Consider the following 24,485-nt stretch of genomic DNA (forward strand, 5'->3'; position numbering starts at 1 on the left):
ATGTTATAATGACATTCATGGGAATGTGATGGGTAGAGAAAAGACAAACATACTCATTCCATCATATTGGTTTCATCCGCATAAAAAGGGTTTGCGTATTCTCATGCACCATATAATATTATGTTTAGGTGACATCCTGCCTTGCCCCCATATGATTTAAATAATGCTAGGAGTTGACCCTTGCTACAGTCCCACTCATCCAAGCTTCTCAACACTCGATATGCACAGCAAACTATGATTTTTTTCCTGTCCTGTTTTGATCTTCACATGCACATTTGTCCCTCACCCCTAAAAACCATTGTTTTGAAAACCGGACCGATCGGTTCAACCGGAAAACGTTGTCTAGTCCGGTTCAAACTAAATCGGTTGAACCGTTATTAGTGAACCGGCCGGAACCGTTGAACCGTTCGAACCGGACCGGCTGAAAACCAGAAAAAACCGTCAATTTTGTTTTAAAAAAAAAAATTAAACCAAACGACGTCGTTTGTTAAACGAGCCAAGTCGAACTCGAGTATTACTGAGATCAACTCAAACTTTAAAAGTAAGCTCAACTCGACTCAAACTCACGAACTAAAAATTATCAAGTTCAACTCGAACTCGAAATATAATATTGAAATGAACTCGAAATATAATATTGAAACTTGAACTCGAAAAGGCTTGAACTCAAAAAAAATTAGAAGCTCGATTGAAGCCTAAAATTCGAGTTTGATTGAAGTGAAATAATAGTTCACTCTATGCTCACCAAAAGGCTCCATGATTTTGAATGTCAAATTACCTCTATTATTTATAGAAGTTAGTTGGGATGCTCTTCTATGTTTCTTAGCCATGTGAGATTGTTTTGTTCTCATATTTTTACTCTTTAGACTTTTGATATGTTTTTATATGTTTCTTAGCCATGTGAGATTGTTTTTAAAAAAAAAATTAAACCAAACAATATCATTTTGTTATGATATTTTTAGCTCCAAATTTATTTTTTAATTATAGTTATATAATTATATTTATTATTTAATATGTTTTATCTTCAATATTATGTTGTAGTTAATTTGAATTACTTTGTTTCACTTGATTTTATGATTTTTAACTCATATATGTTATGACTTGCTTTGAATATGACTTGTGATATACAAAATTATTTTTTATTAAATATTTTTGGTATTTTTATTTAATTTTTTAAATAATTATGACGTCGTCCGGTTATTCCGATCGGTCGGACCGATTCGATCGGTTAAACCAGAGAACGATAGCATGACCGGTTCGCTAACCGGTCCGGTTCTGAAAACCATGCTAAAAACACAGCCTCTCTCCGCTTTGAAGATTTTCTAGAGTTTTTTCCTTCTTTTTTTTATCAAAAACAATTTGTAATACTTTTCATTTGATCTTATCTACTAACATGCACGATCTGCAATACAGTTTCATGTATATATACATTATAGTTACTCATGATCATCAGCTTCCAGTTGGTTATGTTGTCTTCTCCAATGCACGTTGGCCAATATGCCATGTGAAATCTTTACAAGAAGAATCTATTTTCTCCTCCAAAATCAGCATTTTTCATGGAAGGATCACAGAGAAATCATAATAGAAAAAAACCTTGCTCAGAAATATATGATGGGAGCTGTGATGTCCAATTTATAAGAATGAGGATCATTGAATCCAATGTTGTGCGAGGACCGTCATATATCATATACTACTAATTAATATATTCTATGAGAGACTGAGGAACCTTGGAAGAAGCTAAAAATGAAAAAAAAAAAAAAAGTTAAGTTTGTTGTTATTAGGAGCGGTCATTGATAAGGGACAAAGACAAATCCGATACCACCGACAGCAAGAATCAACAACACAGTCTTCCTTAACATTTCTTGTTTTAGGGGGTTAATTAATTTCTCTCTTATTGCCTGGTTTTAAAGTATTCCCATTCAAGACTTCATCCATGGATATTCATTGCATGCTTACATGGGTCTTAATCATCCAGAGAATAACATATGGGTCCACTATGTATATAGAAAAAATACATTTCCATCAAGGCTGAGTGTTAGGGTTTGTACTTTCTATTTGGATTAGTTTGGAAAACCAGTTCTACACTCTTCAACGCTATGGAACCTTCCTTATCAGGCGACTGTTTTGTTTTGGAGGAAGCAAGTGGAGGGATTTCTAAACCCTTTTTGACCGCTTCTAATTGAATTGTATCTTTGTGTTTCTCTCGCAAGGCATCCTTTTTCGAAGACTAATCATGCACAAGGTTATTCCACTAAACATGGAGGAAGAAGATGAAGCTGATGTTGGAAGTAATAAGACTAGAAACAGTGCAAGCCCAAGCAACAGCATAGTTGAAGGAGACGAGAAGAAGGAAATTAGTTCAAGTGGGGTGCGACCCTATGTGAGATCGAGGATGCCTAGGCTGCGATGGACCCCTGAACTTCATTTTCGCTTTGTTCGAGCCGTGGACAGACTTGGTGGTAAAGAGAGTAAGATCATTGAAAATTTCTTTAATCTACTTTGTTTGGGTGATTGATTTTCATGCCTTTAATTAAGATATGAAGAAACCCATTATCCAGTTATTTTGATATGATCCTTGGTGTAGGAGCAACTCCAAAATTGGTCTTGCAACTAATGAATATCAAGGTTCTTAGTATTGCTCATGTCAAGAGTCATTTGCAGGTATGTGTTAAAACATTAAATTCTTTTAAATAAGATAGTACAGAAATTCTAATTTCAATTTCTGTTACTGAGCTTATAGATGTATCGGAGCAAGAAGCTTGATGATAAGGGTCAAGGTACAACTCTTGATCATATAAAATATAACCTGCAATTTATATTTAGGGCTAATTTCTTCAATTTCTAATACTTTCTTGGTGTATGTATACATGACAGTTGTAAACAGCAGGCATCCTTTGAGAAGTGTAAATCACCGTTGTCAAAATCTTTGGTATCAATCCATGTTTCATGATCAAAGAGTGATTAGGTAAAGCCAAGTTTAGCTTCGACAGAATGAGCTTTTTGTACTTTTGCAAGCCTAGAAGCTAACATCTATCTCATTTAACATGTATATAGTGATATTTCATGGGGTGCTTTTCCCGGAAACCGAATGTCCGAGTCTTATTCGACTAATAATGCTCGCATAAATAGTATAAACGAAGCTGGTTTACTCGGTTCTGACACGAGTGAAGAACTTGGTTCAAGGGCAAGTAATGAGGTTTTCTACATGAACAACTACTCCATATTCAATCAGCAACTTTTGCATGATATCATTGATGATTGTGAAACTGAAAGCACCCTAGCAGAACTGCAGCCGATGTTCATGCATCCCTCTTTTGCAAGTAAATGGCTGGGAATAGGAGCAGAAAGGCAACTTAGAACAGCCAAAAGAATAGTTGTTGATGATGAGGACCTTGATTTAAGCCTCTCACTGAGCACAAAGCTGAGGCAAGAAGTTAAGAGATCAAAGACCTCGAATGAGGAAGAAGGCGCCAATAGCAATCTGTCTCTTTCTTTATATTCCCCTTCAAACACTGAAACATATTCTTTGAATGTAAACATGGTTTCAAAGAGCAGCAACTTGAAGGAAGCTGATTCTACAACGTATCGTAAACTGGCGAGAACCCTGGATCTGATTAAATGAATTTGAGCGAATTCTAGTCAGATCTTGTTGGTACTTGTACAAGAAAAAAAAATCATCACCATAGATGTTGTGTAGCTAGCTATTTGCCATGCTAATTGAAACGCATGCATTTACAATGAATAATTTAAACTGCCCTTTATCTGGAGGCCATGATTTATCTCAGTTTTGTTCTCTCTTTTTTTTCATCAACATCTACTATATACAATCCCGATAGTGAACATATAGTTATAAAAATTTATTCATAATCATAAAATAGTCCATGAGGTTTTTCATCATATTAAAGAAAACAGACATACATGCAAACAGAAAACGGAGGGATTAATGCAGAGAAAAACGGTGGGCAATGATATGAAGCATTAGTTGATATGAAAGTCATTGCCGGGGTTGAGTTTGAGGATCTCCTCAAGCTCTTCAAAGTCCGAGTTAGAGCTTTCAATCTGCAGTTGTTCCGGTCCAGATTGGTCCAGGCCCACATTTGTGAGCTCTCCTCCACTGGCTTCCCAACCAGCCACCGTCATATGCCCCGGATCTTCCTGCTGCAAGTTAAGCTCGTTCATCTCTTCGTCTATGTAATCTTTTCCATTATCAACTGCACAACAAATCAAGATAAATAAAAGCATTGATTACTTTTAAAATTGAACAAAGGTAGATAGGAATTGAGGTAATGTAATTTTAACATTGAAAGGAAAGAAAAGTAATCCAAAACAAGTTACAAAATAATTATACCTCGAAACAGAATTACTTCATTATTTAAAAATTAGAGTCAAATTAAGTTGAACGCAAACAAACAAAACGGAAGTGTAACTGAATGCAGTACATCAATCATTTCATGGGTGACACTTTGACTGACGAAGCTACCATATTGGCCAGCGGTACTTTTAAGGTTTTCGTTTCGATTTTGGTCATACTTTTTGTGTTTTTCCAGTTAACCATTTTAATAATATAATTTAAAAATATTGTTTGGTAATTAGTGTAGAGATTTGTATTGAGAGGATGATAGGTGGGTTATATTATCAGTGTGCTGCATTTTTCTACCGTTCAGAGAAGGATTGATCGGCGTCTCCTTCGTGGGCAGTCCCTGTTGCATCAATTGTAGTTCCCTCAGCCTATTTAGTTCGGCTTTCTTCTCTTCGATTTCAGCTGCATCCGCAAAATATAAACAAAAATCGTATTATATGCATGAAATATTTATTCGTATACGTACTTTAATCATTGTATTCCTTCTATCCGAAAAATTTTTGATACTATTTTAACGAGAGTTCAGGTGTTTGATTTACCATCCACCATAACCCTACGATTAGCGCAAGCTGAAATACGGTTCTGCAATTGCTGTCGCTCATTTATCTGCAAGAATTGCTTTTCCTTTTGCTGTTGAATTTGAGCCGAGAGCACGATAACTTGGGTCTGTGTTTATTTGAAAATTTTCATACATAGATGAGATCAATTAAATGTGGAGTAAATCTAGAGAAAGATGAAGTTTTGTTTACCTGTAAAGATTCCACCTGCTTTTCCATATCATAGATATGTTGAAGCTTCCTCATTCTTGATCTTTGAGCGGAGAGTCGATTTGAAATGACCCTACACAACAAAACACAAGAGAAGGAACAGTAAATGATTGAACAGACAAAAAGAAAAGTAAGATATACATAGGCTGAAGCAAAGAAGATAAAACGAAGTTACCGGTTAAGCCTTCTTTGTTCCATGATTTGTTCCTTCTCACAACTCTCACTGCCTTGAACACCATTGCCCACCACAGTTTTGACATAAGGGCCGAGTATCAAGTTCTCAGCAGGCAAAGGAAATGGATTTTGATCTGTCTTATTCATTTCATCACTCATGAGAAAATGATCTAACCCCGAGAAGAAAGAGGGCATAGTTTCACTGTTGCTTGCCCCAACAGTAGGACCAGCAACAGCACCAGCCTGATTCATGAAATAGGGCTTTTGTCCCACATAATTAAATGAAGTAGGGGATATAGGAAGATTTGATGGAGACATGGAGGTGAAAGGGTTGGCATTGGCACCCACACCGGTGGCAGCAATGGGATATTCAGGCCAAGTTGAGGTAGCAGATGGAATTTCCTGCGCAATATTTTTGTTCTTTCCGTCCATGCTTTCAAGTGCTACTGTTGCTATAAACCTGCAAACATGCAAAACAAACAAGCATTACTAAAAAGAAATCAAAATCTTACAAAATATATATTTTCGACTCAACTAACCTTATAAAGATTTGAGTTACTGTGATTAAGAGGCTTCCCTGGGCTATGTATTTATACACAAAAACACTGCACATTACCATATATGAAGCAATGTTGCTCCTACCGTTATTTGCCCTTTGGTAGACGGATTTAGAACGGAACCGAAGCTAAATAACGCCCTTAAATCAGATTCAAAAAATACAAAATTACCCACACAAAACATAGTGCAAGATTATCGTCTAATTTGGATAGTCTAGTAAATTCAGGTAGCTTGCCGAAGCTAGCCATTGGTCCTCATGACTTGAGCTTCACATTTTCCATCTCACCTCACAGTCATCCTTATCACTAAGAAAGGTAAATAATACCGTTTTAATTTAATGGTAATTAAAGCATACTCCTATTAGGGTAAAAACATATATCTGTCCCTTTAGTTTCAATGCTTAGAAAGACACAAAACGCTTGCAACTGAATTCAGGCCAAGTTTGGAACCCTAATAATTTTCAAGCAATTATTTATCTAAATCATGCCACCGGTACTGCCTTATCTCTACTTCTTGATATGCTTGAATTAATACTTGACGTTATGTCCCCAATGTTAATGAGATTTTGATTTAATGATATGCGATGGTATTAAAAAGTTGAAGGTTTTAGGTTTGAGTTCAATTAATGACACAGAATATGCTTGAATTTATAATGGTTAGTTTCAAGTTATATAGAATGAATGGAGTTAATCTTTACCATTTGGATACCAATAAGACACCTTAACTATATTGGCCCTTATTGTAACGTTTAACGACCACAATGAAAATATATGTACGTTAGTAGTTAGTGTCTAAGTAAAATAATAGTTTTAACCGTAGATTAAAATATCATTATAAATGTATTCGAAAAGTCGATCCCGCCAACAAGGGTCCTTAACTATTGGTCCATTGTACCGTTAGCTTTCAACGATTTTCTAACTGTAACTCGATTAAAATATTATTTATTTAAATATTAAAAATAATTAAAAAAATATGATTCATAATGATTGATAATAATAGTAACTAACGATCGCGATTAAAAGATATGCACTTTAATGACTAAAGAAAATAGTAGTTTTCACCGTCGATTAAAACATCATTATAAATTTATTCAAACGATCGATTCCATCCATAGAGGCCCTTAACTATTGATCCCTCGTACTGTTAGCTTTCAACGATTTTCTAATTGTAGCTCGATCGAAATGTAGTTTCTTTAAATTTTAAAAATAATTAGAATTTGAGTCTTAATGATTGATAAAAGTAGTAACTTTTAACTACCACAATTAAAAGCCATATTTTTTTTAACGATACCTCTATTGCATGTCTTGTTTTATATGATCCACTAATAAATTCATACAAAACGTTCTTTCAAAAAAAAAAAAAGATAGGTACTTTAGTGATTATGGGAAGTAACAGTTTTAACTGTCGATTAAAATATCATTATAAATTTATTTAAACAATCGATCACAATAAAATGAAATGTTCATTATTTAGTGGATTATGTATGTGTCATCAAAGAATGATTATGGAACGTTACTACTAATTGTACATAAATAATGATGATGAGGTCTACGTGAAGACTTGTCTCTAAATCTCAAACTTTCGATGTAGCTTTCAAATGCAAATGTCAATATGCAAAACCTTAAACCAAAGCATGATAACTTAGCCACAGAGCACAACATTTCATCATAAAAGTAATGTGAGATGGGATTATGGTGATGTGTGGTAACCGGTGTTGCAATTGTGAGTGTTTAAAAATCATTTCATCTGATTTCAGCAATGTTAGTCACATTATTGGTCAAAAACATATAGAGAACTCTACAGTGGAGCGGATTGAGACAAGTCTTTGGAAGGCATAGAGATGTTGATAACTCTTTCATAGTGAGGAAGAGGTTTGGCTTTGTAAGATTTTCCAATAGGGCGGATGCAGATAGAGCGATTGAAAGGTTGAATAATTTTGTCATGCAAGGTTTTAAATCTTTGTGTCTGAAGCCAAATATGATGGAAGGCCGATGACTTGGAGAAAGTTTTACAACAACAACTTCAGCAAGCCTCACAAGGTGATAGTTTTAAAGGAAACAAATGTTCATTCAGGGAAACAGGCAAGCGTAATGTCAATGGAGTGTTGGTAGTGATAAACAAAAGGACCAAACGGAAGCAATAGGGGAATCAAGCAATAAGGAATTGGAAACATCGAATGAGAAGAGTTACAAGAGAATACAATGTCATGTTGAGGAAGAAACACTTCAGAGGTTAGAAAAGTGTCTTGCAGGAATTATGGCGACAATCTACAGCTCAAGTAGAGTAGTAAAACGATTGCACGATTGGAGGCTGGGTGAAATCATTGTTAAGAGTATGGGTAGTCGGAGATTTTTTATTGAGATCAAGGGCCATGAATTCTTTAAGTCACTAAAGGAACATAATTGGTTATCTAAAAGAAGCGTTCGCTGATGCATTATGGGACAAAATGCTTCTCAAAGCATCGATTGTGCAAAGGTCACAATGCTAGTTTCCACCAGGCATAGGGAGAGTATTGATGATGTTATTGAATTAGAGGTGGGGAGGGAAAACTTAGTGGTTAGTATGATGGAATTGAGTTTTCAAGATAGTGGGACGAGTTTTGCAAAAGAAAACTTACGCTAGAAATATTTTCCATGCTGGAGAAAAGTTAATCAGCCTAGCTAGAGACAGACGCAAGATTTTATGTTAAGGGAAAATATAACGGGAAAATAAAGAGAAGACATGTAAATAGAATAAAATAAAATAAAAGTTAGTGATTAGTGGGTTAGAGGTTAATGCTTATTTTAGAATTTTATCTGGACCATAAATAATGTAGATCTTAGCCCAGTGCAACTCACCACAAAGGTCGTAGAATGATTCGAATGCGAAAATAAAAAAAGTTAGTAAGTTGGCGAGTTAGCAATTAGTATGTTAGTAAATAATTAGTTGTTAGTAAGTTAGGATTAGAAGTTAGGGGATTAAAAATGAAATTAAAATAGGGATTGAAATGTAACATAACACAAAAGAAAAAACCAATTTGAAATCAATAAAAAAGTATAAATATGTGACTAAATTGAAATAACTGTAAAAATGAGCCAAAATTGCAATAAAATAAAAAAAAATAGGGTCCAGCGACGAAAGTGTAAAAATGCGCACAATGTTGGGGACCTAAACGTAATTTTCCCAAAAATTTGCACTATAAAACCCACTATTTTTTATTTCATTCATTTTATCCTCAAAACAAAAAAAAAAACTCTCTATTAATTCTCTCTCGACCAGAAATCAAAAGCCTCCATTTCACCCACCGGCCACTGCCCACGGTGGTTGGTAAACTTGAAATCGAGTCCAAACAAACCTGAACTACCCGATTTCCCTTCCTAACACCAAATCGGATACTGGACACGGCTCAACGAGCCCTGGCCTCACTCAAAACACTCGACCTTTCGGCTTCACTCTCCCCAATGACCTGAGGCGGGGATGACTCTTCAGTGACCCTCTTAACTCCAATCAATCCCTATAGACTCATATAAACTTAATCTTTTCCCCCATTCCTATATTTTTTTCTCTGAAATGACATACACACACAAAAACCAAACCAGAGAAAAACGAAAAGGAAAAAAAATGGAGAATACCTTTTGAAATGCTAAAAAAAACTTTTGGTTTAAGGATCATCTTTGCCCCTATAGGCCAAATTTATCATTTTTCGTCCTATCATGTTTTCGTATCAATTTAGCCCTCAAAGTTATTTAATTGTATCATTTTATGCCCTTTTTCTAACTTAAAACCTTAAATTATAAATATTAAGTTAGTGTTTAAAGGTAATAGGGTTATGATTTAGGGTTTAGAGATTATAGTTTAAGGTTATAAGTTAGAGGTAAGGTTATAAAATGATGCAATTGAGTAAATTCGATGACTAAATTAATGTAAAAGTACGATATAATCAAAAGTGATAAATTGAGTCTACTACATAGGTAGAAGTTACCATTTTGCCAAAAAAATATTTTCTCTGATTATGGTTCCTTTTCGAAATGGAGTAGGTCCCTTTATAATCTGTTTTTTTTTTTGGAGTTGTGTTATACCCCGTTGCAAATCGAAAAAAGAAAAAGAAAACAAAAAATGAAATTACATTCAATTTTTATTTTTGTCTTGCATGTGATACTGTGGCTGGGGAGCGACTGGGACCACTGGATACACGAGGAGGCTCGATGTGCTGCTGTTGGGGCCACCTCACGTGGCCATGGGAGGCGGCGGAAGCAGGAATGTTACACTAGGGCTTCTTCACAAATCCCAAATGTGTGGGTTTGTTGGGCTTCGGTTGGGTTAAGAGACTTGTTGGGCCTAAACCGGGTTTGGAGAATTTGTAATGGGTTATTATTATTTTTTGAACGTATATGGACTGGACATTTACCTTGGGTGTTAATTTTATTGGGCTAAAAAATTGTGATGACAGACTTTTAGGATAGAAAAGGAATTCTTGTACAAAGGCTAAATCTTAATGCCATGACAGTTCATATTGCTTTAGCGGGGCTAGAAAGAAATTCTTATTTAAGGAGTTGCGGTTATGGTGAGTTTCGAACTATTTGGAGTCTCTTTGGGGCTGTCTTATAACTGTTTTGATATAGGGGATTTGTGGGTTGTGGCTCTTAAAGGCAAAGAAGATTTTGTATGTTGTTTTTTTTTTTGTAGAGTCGGATTATTGTTATTAGTAATTATCAGATTATGTGTGCTCTTTTCCTCCGTTTAGGTTTAAGAAGGATTTTAACGAGGCAAAAAAAAAAGTATCTAACGAGTTTGTTGCATCTTTGTCAATAACGTAATGACAATATGAGTGTATCCATGAATTTTATTGTTGTTTTCCCAAAATATGTTGTGAATTGAGATGAAGAAAAGAGATTTCAGAGGTAAGAAACAGGATTTTAGGATGTTATTTCTTGAAAAAGATTGTTCATACATGGCTTAGTTACAAACGTCCTTTTTATAGACCAAACTTCCTACAAACAGTTTATTGACTTATGCACGTAGCCCAATCATAAACCGAACTAATAACAACTACTGGGCCAGACACATACTAGCCCACCCGTCTCATTAATCAATACGGTACCGTTTTACTCATCAGACCCCATTTCATAACATTGCAAGCCTTCACACGTCGCGATCCCAATTCCAGCTTCTGTCCCCAAATCCTCCAGCTGATTCAGAAGCCCTAAATTAGCCGCCATCGTTGTGACAAAATATAACGGATTTGCTAGTGTTGCAGTGGTGGTTGGCATGTTTTCTAGAATGAGACCTTCATTCCAACAACTAGAGCGTCCGACTAAAGGAAGCTTGTTTCACTGGGAGTGCTAGAGATGATTGTGAGCGATCGGGACAGTCATTTCACGGGGATGTCCTAGACTAAAATGTTGAAATTGGGTCCATACTTGAACTTTTCCATTAGCATTCATCTGCAGGCCGAATGTTAGTGCTACTCATTGCGACTGTTTGAAGTTATTGAATGTATTCCAATTTTCTAACAACTTGTAACAAAATGAGACACAAATCAGAGTTCATTTAAAGATAAAGATGGGACAACAACCACTTACACCTGAAACTGTTGTAGGCTTGTAGCCGATTATGAGGAGCCTAATTTAGTAGCTTACAAGTTTTCAAAGACTTGACTGGAAATCATGATTTAGTCAGGGCTTATGTAAACATGGCTTAGTCATCAGTCATGGCTTATGGAGGGGTTTTTTTTACCTAAAATTCTGTTTGAAATGTAAAAGCATTCCCAAATAACTTATTTTCAGTAAAAAATCATATTCAAAACGTGATTATTGTCTCAAATCAAGAATCTGAAAAAGATAATTGTGCATTAGAAAGCCCCAAAATTATACTCAAACCCTAAATTAAAGAGACTAAACCAATCTTATCACTCCTATTTTGGTTACTCTAATTTATTTTATTAATATTTTTATATAACATGACATTTTTTTTATTATTTTATTAATATATTATTAAAATAAAAAGAAAATTAAATTAAAACCCCCAAAATTATACCCAAACCCTAAATTAGAGGGACTAAAATAGAAGTAATTTGAAAGTTGAATAATTAAATTAATTTTTTTTAAATTTTAGTGACCAAAATAAGAGTGATAATATAGTTGAGTGATGAATGGTGTGATTTATCCTTTTTTAATGATGACATTACATTATTTTATGTTAACCATTAGCATAATCGTTAAGTTTTTAATGATAAATTACCAAATAAAGCCTAAACTAAACATTATGTATGATTTTGGAAAAAAATATTTTAGATACTAAAACGGAACAAAAATAATAGTTTAGGTACTACACTTATAGTTTATCCATTTTTTAATTAAATTAAAATTTAATTAGGTCTTGATAATTTAATAGGTTTAATGTGGTTAAAAAATAGTTAGATCTTAATTCTTAATGTGTTTGACCTTAAAATATGTATTTAATATATATAATATATTTAATTTTTCAATTAATAAATCGACTTTAAACTGAATTAATCGTTAACCAAATATTAAAAAAAGTTCATTGTTCCTCGCCTAACCATTTTTAATTTAATTAATTCGATTCAGTCAGTAATTTAATTAATTTTGAAAAGTTAACAAACCCTACTAAATCGTTTGATAAGTTTACAGTTACAAATTAACTTAATTAAACCTTGATGGAGAGGGACTAATATAAGCCGTAACGAAAAGTCATTCATCGTATATAAAGTCCTAATTAAGTTACTAAAACTATTATTACATTCTTAATCAAGCCTTCACTGTGCGGTGAATAGGAGGGCAATCTCTGCTTAACATTATGCCCAGATGAGCCTGCTTTCCTTTCTGTGCCGTACGGACGTCGTCCGGAAACATGAATGTCAGGTGCTTACTTATTGCCTGTAATTCAAATTAAGGGAGAAATAAAAGAAGAGAAAATCACAGCCACAAGTTGAGCAATCTTGTTGAAAGCTAGCTAGTCAAGGGGTGGTTTCAATTCAATCTTAGAAAAGACAATAAACAAAACACTTTGTTACAAAGGAGGTCTGGTTTATTCCATTGGAATCTTCTTCTTCTTGTTCCTCTTCTGCTTAATCTTCATCCAATCTCCTCCGTCTCCAAAAACAGCTCCTCCTCTGTACTGTAATGTTATTTATCAGGGTTATCTGAAGCTTCTTCTACCTAATCTAAGGCGAGGAAGAAAAACGATGAATGCGAAGAAGAGAACGAAAATAAAGACGAGAACAAGTAACCAAATCTGGCCATGCAAAGCAAAGTGGGTGTCACGTGACAAACTCAGCTCAGCCGGTGGTTGTGAACTTGAAGGCTCCATTGATGGTGAAATGAAATCCAAAGCCTGCTTGACTCCATCCTTCATCGTTATGAACCAAATACCACTAGAATTCCCTTTATAATGTCAATTTTTTAGCAAGCAGAGAACAGCGCTTCATAATGAATGAAGATGAGAAAGAAACCAAAACACAGAAAATGTGGAAAAGTCGTTTATGCATCTTGATTATCAATTATAAGACAACATAGGCTACTATTAGTCTTTAAATGAATACAAGACAAGTTGCAAAATGAATAAAATAACGGGCTTTTAATGGCCCACCACTGAATTGATTCTTACGGTCCCATAATAACTATTTTAAGTTGCAATTATATGGAGTGTGCATTACTGCATTTCGGTGAGGAAGAGGGTTCCCAAAAGCTAAGCCAACAAGGAAAAATGAGCAGAAACAAGTAATATTAGCCTTGAAGAATCGTCCATGATTCTTTATGCATATCATGCCGAAAGATAAAGAATCCATCTCTCTGCACTTCAATAGCAGAGCTATTTACAAAAACCAAAGCAAAATGAAGTGTTCTATGGATGGAACCTCGATCCCATACAAGACTAGTACATTACCATGTGATAGATGTTATGTTGAGCTTAATCGAATACTTCCCATTCTTGAGTTATTCTTGTAGAGGATGGTAAGGAGGCTTGGCTTCCTACCCCCGACTCGAATGCCTCCCATTTGCTACTCACCGCCACTGCATTGCAACTACTGCTGAAGGGATTGGGGTTTCGAGCCTTCAATTTGTCTAGGCTGTCCACTAGTCCTTGCACTCGACGAACCTGTGCCAAAATCTAATGTTTTCTAGTATGTGATTCGAACTGAAAAATGGTTGACAGCAACCAGATCCATCAACGACAACCTCCTCTTTGTTCACTATTTTAATCAACAAAATATACTTTTTTCCCTTCTATCAGGTTGGATGCAGTACAAGGAGGTGGACATGTGACATATTTAACCAACTGTTTCCATTTCCAAGCAAAATGGGTTCTCATTTTTTATCTTCTTCTCTATGACACAAAGGCACCAAATATATATCAACATGAACAAGCAGAGTTATTTGTACCAAAAGGGCTTTTGATTAGAGCAAAGGAAAAAACTTTTAATCATATGTGTCTCAGTAGGAAATCTAACCTCAACCCGCCTCTGGACTTTGGCTTCCCCATCAGCCTCAATTGAATCTAATTGGAGCAATTGTACCATAAGCAACTCCGTCAAGACAAGGAATTCGTTTTCTGCGACTTTTTTACCTGCGCCAACAATTCCCTCCAAAGCAATAACCTACCAAAGTTTGGTCAGTGGGCTGAAAAGTATTGACATTTGTAACATGAAAAACTAAATTTTAATCCCTTATTTTCAGCGGATGCTAACCTTCTCAGAGAGTTTATCAACCTCTGATCTGACCTTAGCAACCTCTTCACAGGCTTTTAGCACGGTCTGATTTCTATTCATCTCCTCCAGCTTCCTCTCTTTGGTAGCTGGGTCCTCTAAAAGTACCACCTTTGACATGTCTTTTACTCCTACCATATGTAAACATTCTTCATCATCCTTTTCTTTCCCTTGGAACAATAGCCTCTGTTCCTTGGGCTCCAAACCGGTTTCTTGTGCAACAACTCTTTTCAGATCCCCTTCAGTTTGAACCAAACTAATAAGAAGAGGAATTGCAGAAAAACATAGTTTGTTCAAAGGAGAAAAAGTAACATGCAAACTGCTGGTATGAATTGATGACAAAAGCCACTGTGCTAATCTTCCCTAAAACCTCAACAAAGACAGTCATGAAGCAAGAAAAATGTAAAGAAATGATTACCAAAAGTGGATTGAGCAGGCAGAGCTATATCATGGTGATAACAACCATGAGAAACTTTGATCTTGATCATAGGAGCAGAAGAAGCATCCCCCATGTTCCTCTTTTGAACAAGCATGCCACCAGGCCTAAGCTCCCACTCTATCTCCCCTTTAACGCTATTGTTCACTACCCTTTTTGAAGATGATAACCTTTTCATGGTCAGAAAATTAGAAAAGGTGAAGTTGGTTGAGAGAGAGGTACTAGTCTCAGCTAATTGCGATAGCTAAGGCTGAACTAGAGAGGATTGAGTAAGCAAACAAAAATTGCTCTGAAAAAAAGACCCTCCAACATAACCTTTTTTTATAAGGTGTTACCGGTTGGGCAGCTTCAAGCTAGTGTTTCTGTCTTGTGTACTGTGTTTTTCTCCCCTATTTGCATGTAAAAATCATGATTTTGATGAAGGAAACCAGGACTATGACAGAATCGTAATGTTGGGAAAATCCCAAAGCAGATGGAGCCTAAATGTGCCAGGTGGAGGGTCCAGAGGATGAGAATGATAGGGTCGAACAATAAAGTATATATCATATGATGTAACGGATGAGACTGGAGGGTCCAATGCTTTAACTTCAGAAGTCAGGGAAGCCTTGATTGGTGCTAGTTGTAGCCTTCTGCTTGCAGTTGAGGATATTTCTCCACAGAATTTATGGAATTCCAAACATAGAAGATGGTGGATGTAATGACTTCACTCCCAAATATATCCATCTAAAGATGGATATAAATACACACATATACTGGATACAAAGAATGATAAAAGATCCATTCCACTCCTTTGGATTTATACAAAAAATATAATTAATGAAAATTTTCTCCCACCTCTATATATTATATCAACTAATTATTTTGATTCAGTACATAATACAACAAGCAGTGTACAAAAAAAGAAAAAAGAATATTAAACCAACGCATACCGATTGAACTCGATAATATGGTCATCAAGAGAGTGACGGACAAACAGGACAGAACTGAGACCAAGGACTATCAAGCTTAAATCAAACAAAAGGCATGACTTATTCCTGTTGAACCATAGATCAACGAAGCCACAGGTATCTGTGCGAGCATGAAAAGCGAGGAACCGCTTAATTGACCTGGGAATCTACAAAGGATATCGGACAACCAAAAGTTACAATGCAAAACTGTCATGTTATGTCTAAATGCAACCAGATCCCAATATTTCGAGCATAATTAGAGAGCATCTTCTTGGTGCTAGCATTGTGAGAAAACCTACCATTTTTCTCTCTTAAATGCAACTTCTGTTTTCTGTATTATCATGAAACTCTTACTCAACAAAATAATCGAGCTACCAAGTAAAATGAAATGGTGTCATGTAGAACTGCATATTCATGTTGTCAAAACTGGAACTCTCTTTTGCCCCATAAATGCTTGACGAAGCCAATGATACCCATCTCGGTAATGCTCAAGGGAGAAGCAGAGCTGCCTTATAGCCTCTCGTTTTTCTTCTGCTCCCTCCAGTATTGTGATTCTTTGCCTCTCAATCACATCCTCTAATTCCTTAGCTTTTGATTGCAATACCTCCACCGATTTATGTGCTCCTCCAGCAGTAGCAACTAGCTGCACGCGTTCCACATTTAACTCGTGAAGATGCTTGTCCATTTGATCAATCTGTTTATCCCCAGTACTAATATCTGCTTTGAGAGATGCAATTTTAGTTTCAAGGTTAAAGTCTTAAGGTTTTCATTCAAAACTTTAATGCAATCACTCTTCTCAGCAATCTCCAGTCTTAAATGCTCAATTTCACCACAAAGCCTCTCCTCTGATTCTCTTTTCTCATACACGGCTTTTCTGATGTCCTCCTCCAAGGACCGGCCTCGCCCTTCCCAATCCCTGATCTGTTCTTCCAAACAAACTCGTCCCTCCAACAATTTTGATATCTCAGCTTTGATATGAGCTTTCTCGGGAAAAATATTCTGCTCGGCATCAGATACAGCTATCTTTAGATCACGGATCTCATGATACCTGTCAGATAAACTATTCTTTAACATAGAAATTCTATCCTGCAGCTTGGAGACCTCTCTTTTCTCTGTATTCAGTTTGGATTTACATGTAACTATCTCCCTTTGAGCCGAATCAAGGTGACCCTGCAACTTTTGAATTTTTTCATTAGATTGCTTCTTCTCCAGCTTCAAACTAGCAATCTCTTTCTCAGAACCCTGAAGCATTTCTTTAGTTAAACTTAATTCTTCCACCAGTGCCTGCATCTTGCCATCTGCATGGTTATTATCTTTCTCCCACATACCATTCTTATTTTCAAGATCCAATGCCTCGTTTACCTCGATCTGCTCTATCTTGTGCATCTTGAGTTTGACACTTTCTTCTTCAGATGATTCTGAGTCAGCTGCCTCAAGTGGTTTATATTTTTGGAGCTTGATTCTCAACCAGGTGACTTTCTTCGGTGAGCTGTATTTTTTTATTAGCAAGTTCAAGCTTTTCCTCATACTCCCTAATTCTAGCAACAAGTTCAGGATTATTATGTTTTGCCCCTCCTACTGAACCATCTGTACTTTCTTCCTCCAGCCCCCGTAGCTTCTGTTTCACTTCATGGACCTCGATCTCAAACTCAATCATTTTCCTGCTCACCCCTTGATCGCTCCCATTTCCTGATAAAACTGAGTAATTATTGACTGAGGAAGTATCGGATTCGGTTTCAGAATCTGTTCTAGTAGAGAACTCGTCCTCTTCTTTCTTGTACACATCAGAGCCGTTCCCACAAGAACCAAGGAAGACACTAAAACCAGCAGCTCGTGGACCAGATTTACGATGACCCGGCCTTTGGTCTGAGGATGGCCAAATAGAGGGTAGATCAGAGGCAATGTCAGAGATGTCGGAACCCTGAGATTGGAGATCTGATGGAAAATTTGTTGCAAAATATTGAAAAATATTGTTGTAGTATTACAATCTAAAAAAGTTTCATTTCAATAATAAAGTTAAAAAAATGTGAAATTAAAATAGAACCTGTAATCGAATGAAATCCTGTAATCGAATGAAATTGAATATGTAGGAGAAGAGTTTTGTTGAGGCCTGAATGAACAGTTTCCTTAAGACAGATTCGTCATCTCCTCGATGCTTTGAGTAACGTTGGACGTCGGTCTCCCAGGATACAACAACAAACGTTCACAACAGTAAGCACAGCCGTAGTGAACAATCGAACACAATTTTTGTCTTTATCTATCACCGGAAAATGACTTTTGAAGAATCGAAGAATTGAAAATAAATGTACTTGAAAGAAAATAATAAAAGTTGTGTGTTGAAATGTGTCACAACTTAACCTTTATATAGGGAGTGGATTGAAAGGTTAAGACCTTTATTGAAAGGTTAAGACATTTATTTAAATGAAATGACTTAACAATTTGATTAAAAATCATAACCTTTTAATCAAAAGGTTATCATGGAAAGACATGACCTTTAGAGTAAAATGAAATAACTATTTTCATGAATAGTCATTAACTCGATATGGTGATAGATTCTACGTTCGATATTTGCATAAGATAGGTAGGCGTCCCCCTTTGAACCTTCTCTTGTGAAAATATGTTTACCTTACTGGTTGTCCAATAGACGTGATATCCTTGAATTGTCCTACCGTTTGTGTAAGCGATGACATACCTCACACAAATATCTTACTGACAAGAGTTTGGTTCTCATGGTTATGTCCATATAGTAGTGGACATCTCCTGGTTATGTAAGAGCTTAGAGAACTATGCCCAATAGTCTCTTTGAAGCGGCTCCACTTCACTCTCACATAGGTGACTTATGTTGTTCGGTTCAACGAAACACATATTGGTCATTAAAAGCATTGTTTAACCTTATCCACATTTTAGTCAATGTTTTAATCATACGAATGGGCTTGGGGATAAAACCCCCACAGTGACCTCATCAGGTCTATGCAAGTAGGTTGTCCCATTGAACCTAGATCTTGGGATCTCCAGTCAACTAGGTTGGGTTTTCCTTCACATAAAGCCTTAACAATTCATGGGCTTTAGTCCCATTCCTCTTGATGTTTTATCAACTTGATCTCGTTTCAACCCTTTGGTTAGCGAATCCGCAATGTTATCTTTTGATCTTACAAAACCAATATAAATAACTCCAGTTGAGATCAGTTGTCTAATGGTATTGTGTCGACGTCGCATGTGTCGACGTCGCATGTGTCTCGACTTACCATTATACATTACATTTTGTGTTCTACCAATTGTTGCTTGGTTATCACAATATATACATATCTTGGGTACAGGCTTTGGTCATTCAGGAATATTCTCCAAAAAATTTTGTAACCATTCTGCCTCTTCTCCAGTTTTGTCCAAGGCTACAAACTCATATTCCATCGTGGATCTGGTTATAATTGTTTGTCTTGAGGATTTCCATGACACAACTCCTCCTCCCAATGTGAAAATATAACCACTTGTGCCTTGGTATCTTGAATATCAGATATACAACTGGCATCAGAGAATCCTTCTAACACAGCAGGATCTCTAGAATAATGCAATCCATAATTTCGAGTATATCTGAGATATCTCAATACCCTTACAATTGCTTTCCAGTGTTTCTCCCCTGGATTGCTTGTAAATCTTCTTAAACTGCTTACAGTGAAAGCAATATCAGGTCTAGTGCAACTCATAAGGTACATTAGACTGCCTATGATCCTTGCATATTCCACTTGATTAACATTTTTACCTTTATTTTTATATAGATGTTGACTTGTATCTATCGAAGTTTTGGCTACACCAGAATCATCCTTGCCAAATTTTTCAAGAATCTTGTCTACATAGTGTGACTGAGTCAATATGAGACCTTTAGATGACCTTTTGATTTGGATGCCCAAAATCATGTCAGCAAGTCCCATGTCTTTCATGTCAAATTTTGAATTTAACATATTTTTGGTACGTTTTATCATTTCATTATTACTTCCAATAATGAGAATGTCGTCAAAATAGAGGCATAGGATTACATATCCATCAACGGTGATTTTGACATACACACTTTTGTCACACTCATTTATTTTAAATCCATTTGATATCATAACACTATCAAATTTTTCATGCCATTGCTTTGGTGCTTGCTTAAGTCCATATAATGACTTTACCAACTTACATACTTTCTTTTCTTGTCCTGGAGCAACATAACCCTCAGGTTGTTCCATGTAAATTTCCTCATCAAGGTCTCCATTAAGAAAAGTTGTCTTAACATCCATTTGATGTACTTCTAAATTCCGTAAAGCGACAATTGCAAGTATCATTCTTATAGAAGTTATTCTTTATACGGGTGAATATGTATCAAAGTAATCAAGACATTCCTTTTGTTGGTACCCTTTAATAACCAATCTGGACTTGTACTTATCAATTGTTCCATCTGCTTTCATTTTTCGTTTGAAAATCCATTTAGAATTTAATGGTTTAATTCTATGAGGAAGATCCACTAATTCCCACGTATGATTTTGCATGATGGAATCAATTTCACTTTTGATGGCATCTTTCCAAAAATTACTTTAAGATGAATGTATAGCTTCGCTATAAGTTACAGGTTCAGTCTCTAGCATATAGGTTAGAAAATCCGATCCAAAGGATTTTTCTACTCGTGCCCTTTTACTTCTTCTTGGCTCTATCTCGACTTCAATATCTTGTTGGAAGCCTTGACTATTTTCATTAATAGTTTCTAAAGTTCGTTTCCTTGAACTTGAGCCAACTTCTCTAATTTTACAAGGAAATATATTTTCAAAGAATGAGTCATTTTTAGATTCTAATATCGTATTCTTGTGAATTTCTGGATTCTTTGATTCATGCACAAGAAATCGATATGCATTGTTTTGGTGAGCATAGCCAATGAAAATACAATCCATTGTTTTACGACCTATTTTCATTTGCTTTGATAAAGGAGTCATTACCTTTGCAAGACACCCCCACACTTTCAAGTAATTGTAGGAGGGTTTTTTGCCTGTCCACAACCCATATGGTGTCTTGTCTTTTTTCTTGCGAGACACCTTATTTAAAAGGTAATTTAATGATAAGACAGCTTCCCCCCACATGTTCTGTGACAACCCAGAACTTCCTAGCATAGCGTTCATCATTTCCTTTAATGTTCGATTTTTCCGCTCTACTACTCCATTCGATTGAGGAGAGTATGGTGGTGTTATCTTATGAATAATACCATGTTGTGCACATTATTGACCAAATGGTTCAACATATTCACCACCACGATCACTTCTCACCCTCTTAATCCTTTTGTTAAGTTGGGTTTCAACTTTTGCTTATAGAGAATAAATTTTTCTATAGCTTCATCTTTGCTTTTAAGCAAATATACATAGCAATATTTTGTGCTATCATCAATGAAGGTAATAAAATATTTATTCCCTCCTCTAGTTTGAACAAATATTTATACCCTTTAAATGAAATGACTTAACCATTTGATTAAAAATCATAACCTTTTAATCAAAAGGTTATCATGGAAAGACATGACCTTTAGAGTGAAATGAAATAACTATTTTCATAAAAAGACTTAATTATTTTTCATGAATAGTCATGATTCAATCAATTCATTTATACTTTTCCTACAATATTCTTCCTCAATTCTCCTGTCAGGTTGCCATAACGCTCCGCCAAAGAGCGATACATGCGGTAAAACTCCTCAACATGGGACACAAGTTCTGGCCGCCTAGTCCCTTCATACTCTTAGTTAATTGACCCTAAAATGAGAAGAAGAAAAAGTTAAGAAACATATAAGATCTTCACTGCACAATAGATAATGTTATTCGAAAAGGGTATAAGAAAAGCTTTCTATGAAACAAAGGGTAAGATAATGAAAGAAGTATGAACAGATTAATTTCTTACTGCAGTGGATCAGGTATAAGAAAACTAGGTTCAGAGAAACAGTGAAGATCAGTATTCAACCTGCATAACAATATAATAGGTACTTGTACACATTACAATACTTAAACATTACATTACCGGTAGAGTATATGTATATATAAGTGGTAAAATGAGATTTGTTCCATTCCATAAAATATATTAGGGTGAGTTGAGTTGTACAGGGACTTGAAAGACAAAAGTTAAGAGTAATAATCATGCCATTATTTGTCCAACTTTGAGAACAAGATATTCAGCTGTTTTCCCTTAGATTCCGTCATTCTAGGACCAATTTACTCGCCAAAAAAACAAAAAAGCTTTAGTCGCAAAATAAAGACAGTTTTTTTGGAACGGAAATGGATAGCCAGAAGAAAGGGTTTCACCCAAAACGCACTGATTTGGTGCTGCTAATCAGATAAGTCCAGTAGAGGATGCACTCATGATTGAGGGTGGACACATGCTCATCTTGAAATTTATATGTATTTCGATTATTCACTTACATTATTAATAATGTCTATCTTAAAATTTTATTTTATCCAACTTGAAATCTAAATTTTCGTAAATCATTTTATTAATGGTTTCCACCCTAAAATTTTATTTATTCTTACCTCGTTCAAAAAATTTATACTATTAATATATATGTATGTATCTATTCTCAAAAATATTTATAACTCGATCGAAATAATAGAAGAGCAGAACATGTGATAGATTTCTACATCATGAAGACCATGCGACGAGTCTCTTAAAGTCATTTGAGTTGGGTGCGGGCAACCCATCTCAATTCCCAAAACCCGGAAAATCATTCCAACTCGGTAATTGAACAGTTGAGAAGAAAAATAAAAAGGGAAAATAGTAGTAGCAGCAAAATAAGAAGATTTGCGCTTAAAAAAATATACGACTTACAGAGAAAAAGGGAGAGTCATTTTGCAATTGTTTGAGGGTGTTATAGTAATATTAAAGGTTAACTGCAAGGATAATTACTTATGTTTATGTTTTGTTTATTTTTTGTCACTAATTTTAAAATAGACATAATATATGCTTGTTTTCGTTTTTATTTAATTAAGACGAGGTCATTATATGTGACAAGATAGTTGGTATAATCACACATTTGGTTCTTATTATTTACATATTTTTCTCAATTTAGTCATACTTTTAAATAAATTTTCACATAAAATATATTTTTAAATAAAAATAAAAATATTTTAAATTAAGTTAATAATAAAATATATTTAATAAGTTAATAAAAATATTTTTAAGTTAATATATATAAAATATTATGAATTTAAGTATTTATACACTAACATACAAAATATACACACTATGTTGTCTACTTTAGACCAAGCAATAGTCTTAGCTTCATGGTTGGATACATGTTTAGTTTCTTAAGTGATCAAGGTTTGAATTTTTTTGTCTCAATTTGCTTTTCTTTGTTTTCTTTCAACAAAAGGGTGACAGAAGTAACACTTTGATTGGTGGAAATAAACATATTAGATTAAAATAAAGTTAGTGCTTCAACCGAATGGTGACATGTGTGACATGTGACATCATTTGATTGGAAGATTAAATTTATTTTAATTTATTAAAAGTAAACTAAATTGAGAGAATAAGTAATAACAATGACCAAATGTGTGATTATATCAAAAATATTTAATTGTTGCTAACAGTAGTTAATTCGAGGTGACCACGTCTTAATTAAATAAAAACGAAAGTGAACATATTTTATATTTTTTTAAATAAGTGATTAAAAATAGACAAAAAACAATCATAAATGATCATTCGTGAAGTTAACCCTAATATTAATATATGAATAGATTTCTGAGAGATCAATTCCAAAAGTGATGCCGGACGGCTAGGACACTGCCATGCCAAAAACTAGATGTTTTTCATTTTCCTACCATTCAATGCCGTCGTGAAAGGGTCAAAACCTAATGGATAAATTATTGGCGTTGTGGATTCTGAATCCGAAACATGTTTTATTCTGTCTTTGAAATGGATAAATACCAGCCACATCCTTTAAATTCTGTCCATTATGGTATAAGACTACATTATATGTATATATATGAATTTTGGTAAATCATTGAGGACCCAACCCTACTGCCTTTTCATTTCCCTTGATATGTGGTTTGTATTATATTTTGTTATACGATACCGACAGCTGCAAGGATCATCTCGTCTGAGTGGTGGAACCTCATAGGTAAGTACAGACATAAGATTTTATGTTGGAAGCAAAACTAAAATTAGAAAGGGATAAAAATAGATTTTCAATAGAAAATACATAGAAGAAATAAAATATATGATAATTTTATATTTTCAAAGGACGACTGCCCCCACGTGCCCCTGTGATCCATCCCTGATCATGGGGGCCAAGGAGAGCCTTGGTCACTACCAATTGTTTTTTTAATATTAATTAATATTAAAAAGATATATTTTTTTGAAAAATAAATAAGGAAAAATTTTATAGATCCCTCAATTAAAAAAATGTATTTATAAAAAACAAAAAATATTTTAACCCGATTATAATAAATTCCTAGTTGTGTCCCTGAATTTGCAAACTATGTGATTAACCTATTGCTTGATACACACTTACAGGGAACTACAAGTTTGATCCCACCATTTCTTG

General features: G+C 35.0%; 2 protein-coding genes, 1 long non-coding RNA gene and 1 pseudogene across 3 annotated transcripts; 1 reads left to right on the forward strand and 3 right to left on the reverse strand.

The window, feature by feature from the left end:
* The first annotated feature begins 4,085 nt into the window (after positions 1-4,085).
* On the forward strand, positions 4,086-15,661 carry LOC120131667. The gene is made up of 3 exons (XR_005516941.1): positions 4,086-4,096; positions 10,602-10,613; positions 15,533-15,661. It is a non-coding gene; the product is annotated as an uncharacterized LOC120131667 (long non-coding RNA).
* On the reverse strand, positions 12,653-15,421 carry LOC120131666 (BAG family molecular chaperone regulator 4-like). Its single transcript, XM_039148606.1, has 4 exons — positions 14,979-15,421; positions 14,543-14,799; positions 14,306-14,452; positions 12,653-13,953 (listed from the first exon to the last, which is right to left on the reverse strand). The coding sequence occupies exons 1-4, from the start codon at positions 15,172-15,174 to the stop codon at positions 13,765-13,767; spliced, it is 789 nt and encodes a 262-aa protein (XP_039004537.1). The 5' UTR covers positions 15,175-15,421; the 3' UTR covers positions 12,653-13,764.
* A 284-nt stretch (positions 15,662-15,945) lies between the features above and the next one.
* On the reverse strand, positions 15,946-17,888 carry LOC120131531 (annotated as a pseudogene).
* Positions 17,889-19,362: 1,474 nt separating this feature from the next.
* LOC120131532 (secreted RxLR effector protein 161-like) lies at positions 19,363-19,869 on the reverse strand. Its single transcript, XM_039148509.1, has one exon. The coding sequence runs from the start codon at positions 19,867-19,869 to the stop codon at positions 19,363-19,365; it is 507 nt and encodes a 168-aa protein (XP_039004440.1).
* Positions 19,870-24,485: the final 4,616 nt, after the last annotated feature.

This window comes from Hibiscus syriacus, unplaced genomic scaffold (genome assembly GCF_006381635.1).
Source record: "Hibiscus syriacus cultivar Baekdansim isolate YM2019G1 unplaced genomic scaffold, ASM638163v2 tig00110556_pilon, whole genome shotgun sequence".
Classification (NCBI taxonomy): Eukaryota; Viridiplantae; Streptophyta; class Magnoliopsida; order Malvales; family Malvaceae; genus Hibiscus; species Hibiscus syriacus.

Coding starts and splice junctions, on each gene's coding strand:
- LOC120131666 (XM_039148606.1), bottom strand. CDS start 15,174: ATGAAAAGGTTATCATCTTCAAAAAGGGTAGTGAACAATAGCGTTAAA. Junction 14,453..14,542: donor TTGATAAACTCTCTGAGAAG/GTTAGCATCCGC, acceptor AAACTTTGGTAG/GTTATTGCTTTGGAGGGAAT. Junction 13,954..14,305: donor AAGTCCAGAGGCGGGTTGAG/GTTAGATTTCCT, acceptor ATTTTGGCACAG/GTTCGTCGAGTGCAAGGACT.
- LOC120131532 (XM_039148509.1), bottom strand. CDS start 19,869: ATGGGACTTGCTGACATGATTTTGGGCATCCAAATCAAAAGGTCATCT.